Source organism: Lactuca serriola, chromosome 7, assembly GCF_051521515.1.
Source record: "Lactuca serriola cultivar US96UC23 chromosome 7, Lser_US96UC23_V15, whole genome shotgun sequence".
NCBI lineage: Eukaryota > Viridiplantae > Streptophyta > Magnoliopsida > Asterales > Asteraceae > Lactuca > Lactuca serriola.
In genome coordinates this window covers 181,711,196-181,717,966 of record NC_136414.1, presented here as the reverse complement: position 1 = coordinate 181,717,966, position 6,771 = coordinate 181,711,196, and the positions used below count along the sequence as shown (strand labels likewise).

At 33.0% G+C, this 6,771-nt stretch overlaps 1 protein-coding gene across 1 annotated transcript; it reads left to right on the top strand.

The window, feature by feature from the left end:
• The first annotated feature begins 1,038 nt into the window (after positions 1–1,038).
• Positions 1,039–5,741, top strand: LOC145063041 (alpha,alpha-trehalose-phosphate synthase [UDP-forming] 1-like). Its single transcript, XM_079010640.1, has 17 exons — positions 1,039–1,416; positions 1,526–1,623; positions 1,739–2,127; positions 2,203–2,317; positions 2,388–2,489; positions 2,579–2,729; positions 2,797–2,885; positions 3,004–3,052; positions 3,196–3,296; positions 3,416–3,603; positions 3,694–3,811; positions 3,896–4,075; positions 4,295–4,417; positions 4,529–4,616; positions 4,741–4,871; positions 4,986–5,084; positions 5,180–5,741. The coding sequence occupies exons 1-17, from the start codon at positions 1,053–1,055 to the stop codon at positions 5,591–5,593; spliced, it is 2,799 nt and encodes a 932-aa protein (XP_078866766.1). The 5' UTR covers positions 1,039–1,052; the 3' UTR covers positions 5,594–5,741.
• Positions 5,742–6,771: the final 1,030 nt, after the last annotated feature.

Genomic DNA, 6,771 nt, shown 5'->3' with positions numbered 1-6,771 from the left:
TACATTTTTAAAAATTAATAAATAATTTTATTAATATAATAATATCGTACAAACAAAGCTTACGGCGACCGCTTACAAACATTTACTATCACGATCTAAGTTTACAGATCTTATAAAACACACAAAGTTAAAACAAATTAACATCTCGATAGAGGAAGATATCCAAAACTTAATTAGATAAACGTAGTGATGAGCTTCATCTTCATCTTCATCGTCATCGTCGTGGTTGGTTTCGTATTTTCTCTTCTGCTTCCTCCTTGGATCTTCTCATCTTCAACAATCAACACCGCTTGTTGGTTTCATTTTGTTCTTCATCTCGGCCAACTCGATATGCTTCCTCTAAGGCGTCCATCCAATCAATCTACCGATCTAATTCGTTCAGGGGCGTGATTTTGAACATCTTTCTTGATGCAAACCGACTATTTTCGGGTAGATTTCTTTCACGCAGCTGTTTGTGCCACATGTACAACATTCAAAGCAATGGGTACACGTATCTGTTTATTCAGTTGCAGGTTTTGGTTATTGTTATCAATATCGATCTTATGTTTCATTTACAAATTATGTTTGGATTGAAAGGTGATTGAAGATAACTGTTGAAGATGAAGAATAAAAGTAAAAGAAATCGAGTAAGAGGATCATAAATACCATCGGCTCCACTTCATTTCGGTTACGTGTTCTTCTACTGACCTAAGCAATGAATGAAATCATTTAATATCAGTATGAAAAAAGTCTATGAGTATTTAATTGAATCAATGAAAACTCATCATCCCAACAAATTTTGCTGATTCACCTCACCTCTTGCATGGCTGTGAGTCATAGACACTCACACACTCTATAAAGCTTACAACACTGTTCATTACTATTCATCTCCCCTCTCTTTTCTCTCATCTGCAACCCAAATTCTTCTGTTTCTTCCCCTCTTTCTCTCCCTCAAATCCACGACATAACCGCTAATTTATTACAAAAACCTTCAATTTCATCGATTGAGTCGGTGTTTGATTCTGACGTTCTTCAATTTTTGGTTTTATGATGATCTAGAACAAATTGGGGTTATGCCTGGGAATAATTACAATGCGAATTCACCAGTCCCATCGAGTCGAATAGATCGGCTGCTGAGACAAAGGCTACGAAAGAACAACAAAGCTTCAAATTCTAACGACGCTAATGGAAACGGCAATGTCAATGGCAATGAAGGTTTGGATCATGAACAGCGATTAAGGGAAGGTGATGACTTTGTGGAACAATATCTTGAAGGAGCCTCCGCTGCTCGTGACAGATGGGAAAAACCAGATAGTGGACTTTTTACACAACGACTGTTAGTCGTTGCTAATCGACTACCAGTTTCTGCTGTTCGTAGAGGTGAAGAAAGTTGGTCTCTTGAAGTTAGTGGTGGTGGCCTTGTTAGTGCACTTTTGGGTATGTTACTAGTAAAAAAAGTTTAAATTTCCTTCTTTTTTTTCTTCATTAAAACATATTTTATGATGCAATTTGAATGTAAAATTTTTTTTATTTTAAATTATTGAAGGTGTGAAGGAGGTGGAGGCAAAATGGATTGGATGGGCAGGTGTTAATGTCCCAGATGAGCCTGGGCAGAGGGCACTAACTAAAGCACTGGCAGAAAAGGTACTGTATAAAGTAAAAAGTATAAACTACAAAAGTACAAAACCATTTATACTTTATTTATTTATTTTTCAATTAAAAATGACATAAAATGTAATCTTAAATATATTTGATGCAGAGGTGTATACCGGTGTTTCTAGATGAAGAAATTGTACATCAATATTACAACGGGTATTGCAACAACATATTATGGCCACTTTTCCATTACCTCGGACTTCCACAAGAAGACCGTTTGGCCACAACTAGAAGCTTCCAATCCCAATTTGCTGCCTACAAAAAAGCAAATCAAATGTTTGCTGACGTGGTAAACGAGCATTATGAAGAAGGTGATGTGGTTTGGTGCCATGATTACCATCTTATGTTTCTTCCAAAATGTCTCAAAGATCACAACAAAAACATGAAAGTTGGTTGGTTTCTTCATACGCCTTTCCCCTCTTCTGAAATTCATCGGACTTTACCTTCTAGATCCGAGCTCTTACGTGCTGTTCTTGCTGCTGATTTGGTGGGGTAAGTTTGTAATTTTCTTATTGTTTACAATTGTAACACACTTTATCTTTTTCCAATATGGGCTGTTTCTTGCAGTTTTCATACGTATGATTATGCAAGACATTTTGTGAGTGCGTGTACTCGTATTTTGGGACTCGAGGGAACACCTGAAGGAGTAGAGGATCAAGGGAGGCTTACTCGTGTTGCAGCAGTAAGTTTTTTTTTTTTTTTATAACATTGTAAATTGATTTTTTTTAATTTTTTAATTTATGGAAATACAGTTCCCAATTGGTATAGATTCAGATCGCTTCATACATGCTCTTGAGGCTCCTCAAGTCCAGGAGCACATTAGGGAATTGAAGGAGAGATTTTCCGGGAGAAAGGTAATTTTACCTTTTTAACTTTTATCTTTTTTTTTAATTATTTTTTTCTAGATTCTTGATTATTTTCTTTTCTTTTTTACTTTTTACAGGTGATGTTAGGTGTTGATAGGTTAGATATGATCAAAGGGATTCCACAAAAGATACTCGCGTTCGAGAAGTTTCTAGAGGAAAATCAATATTGGCATGATAAAGTGGTTTTGTTACAGATTGCAGTGCCAACAAGAACCGATGTTCCTGAATGTATGTCTCCATAATAGCAACATACTTTCATTTCATTTCATTGATTTTCGATTATGTGGTATTGCAGATCAAAAACTCACAAGTCAAGTTCATGAAATTGTGGGACGGATAAATGGTAGATTTGGCACATTAACAACCGTTCCAATTCACCATCTGGTAAATAAAATAGCAATGTACTTTTTTTATATTAATATTTCTTTTCTTATAATAGCAATGTAATTTATTCTTTACCTATAATAACAATGTACTTTCATTTCACTACCAATATTTGCAGGATCGTTCTCTTGATTTTCAAGCTTTATGTGCTCTGTATGCTGTCACCGGTATGTTTATCAAGCTTTAAATCCCATCATCTTATATTGAATAATACCAAATGACTAAAATAGATAATAATAAATTTCCAAAAAAGGAAATATTGCATTTTTTTTACTGACAATATATTGTTATACTCTTGTGATTTTACTAGATATAGCACTTGTGACATCTTTGAGAGATGGAATGAATCTTGTTAGTTACGAATTTGTCGCATGCCAAGATGAGAAAAGAGGAGTTCTCATTTTAAGTGAAGTAATCATCAGTTTATGATTAGTTCATTAGCCTTATTCTTAATCTTATAAAAAAAAAAAAAAAAAAAAAAACCAATTCAATATTTTTTTTTTATAAATTATAAACTTGTATTCCTCTAGTTTGCTGGTGCTGCTCAGTCCCTAGGTGCAGGGGCCATTCTTGTTAACCCATGGAACATAACTGAAGTTGCAGCTTCCATTGGCCAAGCTTTAAATATGTCAGCTGAAGAAAGAGAAAAACGTCATTTACATAATTTCTCACATGTCACAACTCACACTGCTCAGGAATGGGCAGAAACTTTTGTAAGGTACTTACAAAATGACCAAAATGCCCTTGCTATTTATTGAAATTTACCATTGAAGGATCTAAAGATTTATTGTTTTTGAAATTTATGTAGTGAACTAAATGATACTGTGCTTGAAGCACAACAAAGAATCAGACAAGTTCCACCTTTGCTTCCTGTTGAAGAGGCAATTGATCGATATTTGCAGTCAAGCAACCGACTTCTTATACTGGCAAGTAAAAGAAAACTTACATTTCAGTTTATAAAATTTGCATTCTAATATTGATTTTTTTATATATATATAAAAAATTTACAGGGATTTAATGCGACATTAACTGAACCTGTTGATAGTCCTGATAGACGTGGGGGTGATCAGATAAGAGAAATGGATCTTAAATTACACCCGGATTTGAAAGAACCTCTCACTAGGCTCTGTAGTGATCCAAAAACCACAGTGGTTGTACTCAGTGGAAGTGACAGAGGTGTACTTGATGAGGTACATTTTCTAAAAGGGTAAAATGGTCATTGACTCTCATTCAGACCATTTAAAAAATCTATTTTCCTTTTTTTCCCCTCCCAACTCCTCTAAAAATTTTGTTAACATTGTGGAATTTGTTTTTTTGTAATATAGGGGTAAAATGGTCATTTAGTCTCGTTCGGATTCTATTGGCTTTTTTTTTTTAATTTTAATTTTTGTTTATTTTGATGTTTGTAGAACTTTGGTGATTACGACATGTGGTTGGCTGCTGAAAATGGAATGTTTTTGCGGTCCACTAGAGGTGACTGGATGACAACGATGCCTGAACATTCAAATATGGAATGGGTTGATAGTGTAAAGGTATTAATTCCCACATTGTATTTGCAGTTTTTAAGGTTTATTTATTTATTTATTTATTTTCCATTTTTGACTTTATTTATTTATTTTATAAACTTAATAAACTCTTGACAGCATGTATTTGAGTATTTTACTGAAAGAACACCTCGATCTCATTTCGAGCTTCGGGAAACATCACTTGTATGGAACTACAAGTATTCAGGTATATGCTTCTTATGTTCACATTTGTAATAAAACTATAAGTAATTAAGTATCATTTTTTTTAAAAGGAAAATCACTAGAAATAACATCGTGATTTACCCTTTTTAAATTGTTTGTGAACACAGATGTGGAATTTGGGAGGCTGCAAGCTAGGGATATGTTACAGCATCTTTGGACAGGCCCTATATCCAACGCGTCGGTCGATGTTGTCCAAGGTAGCCGATCTGTTGAGGTTCGAGCCGTGGGTGTTACAAAGGTGCACTCTGTCTCTGTCTCTTTCTCTGTCTCGATAAATGATGTTTAAAAAATATTCGAGTAAATAAGCTTACAAGATATTCTGATTTAATATTTTTTGAATCAATCTTTATAGGGTGTTACGATTGTTCGAATATTAGGAGAGATTGTTCACAGTAAATCAATTTCGGCGCCTATCGATTATGTCCTATGTGTAGGCCATTCCCTAGGGAAGGTATCCGGATATACACTCCAATCTATAATTATGTTTCAACAAAATAAATATATTTTTCTCAAAATGTTTATGAATTAAACTCAACATGTTTATAGGACGAAGATATTTACACATTTTTCGAGCCGGAGCTTCCATCAGACAATATTGGCATCGCGAGACCGAAGATAAGTGATGCGACAAAGCCGTGTGGAGATAGGAAGTCCGGGAGAAGTGGTTCGAAATCATCTCAGAAGCAAACTCAACGAAATACAGAAAACAAGCGAAACAATAACAGTAGCAGCACTAGTAATGGTATTAACAGTAGTGGTAGCAGTAACAGTAACAGTGTTGGGAATGGTGGGAGGCGGTCGTCACAATCCCCGGATAAAATAACGTGGAACGTACTTGATCTGAAAGGGGATAACTATTTCTCGTGTGCGGTTGGGCGTAAACGTACGAATGCGCGATACATGCTCGATACATCGGATGATGTGGTTTCTTTTTTGAGAGATCTTGCTAGAGCATCGTGAAAATGTATGTGAACTATATAGCAAGATTTAACTTTTAAATTTATGTTGCTTATGTGGCATGTTATGTGGTAATCACCATCAAGCTTGCATGTAATTACTAATTACGTTAACTACTCATCAAATTGCAATTGAAAATGACTTCAAGTAATCAATGGAAGCGGGATAATAACAATTAAACAAATTCAAAGAATCGATGGAGGCTAGATGTTTACAAATTTGAAAGTCTCAAGCACACACATACATTTATTCATTTTAGGTACATTAATACATTATACTTGTGAAGAAGGTCACTTTTTTGTTTTGATACCCTTTTTCTAACATAATGCCATGTTCTTGAGATAAACTATAATGGTTTCTGATTGACTCAATAAGAAATTGAAGTAAAAATTCTTATTCTAATAAAAGATTATTCTAATAAAAGAATAGTGTTATTCTCCTTACATATGTCACCTTATTAGATCTCTTAGTTAATGCATATTTTATTCTTTTTTTTGCCGTGCGTCACCCTATTATGTTTCATAATTAATACTTGTCACTTGTCAACCTATTGATTATTCATTTTAAATTTTAAATTTTAAATTTCCACTTTATTTATATTAAATTAATAACATTAAAATAAAAATTAAAATAAAATTAATACAAATTATAAAGTGATATAATTTCACATATTTATTTAACTCAATGATTATAATTTTATATAACTAAAAAAGTCTCTTAATTAATAATTTATTAAAAATAATTGATTAATAACTTTGAATTTTTAGTATAAAAGTTTAATTAATTTTGTAACCGTAGTTCTCACGAGTTATAAACTAGTATTTAATAGAAAAAAAAGACAAAATATGTTGCTATTTCCTATTATTTGCATATATTTCTATAAGAACACTTCTATTGTGACCAAAAATCCAAGACTTATAATTAAATCAGAACAACTTATTATCACTACATAAATCATCACGTGATTGACGGAGGTTAAGGGGTGTTTGGGATAATGAGATTGTTTATTTTAAGTGTTTATTAATTTATTGTGGTTTGATATTTGTAATAAATAATTTATTTTAATTTTTGGATAAAGTAAATGAATATTTGTTTATTGATTTAAATAATTTTTCATTATAGTTGTTTCATTATAATTTATTCAAAAGTACTTATCTACCTCTCCTAATAAACAAATCCTA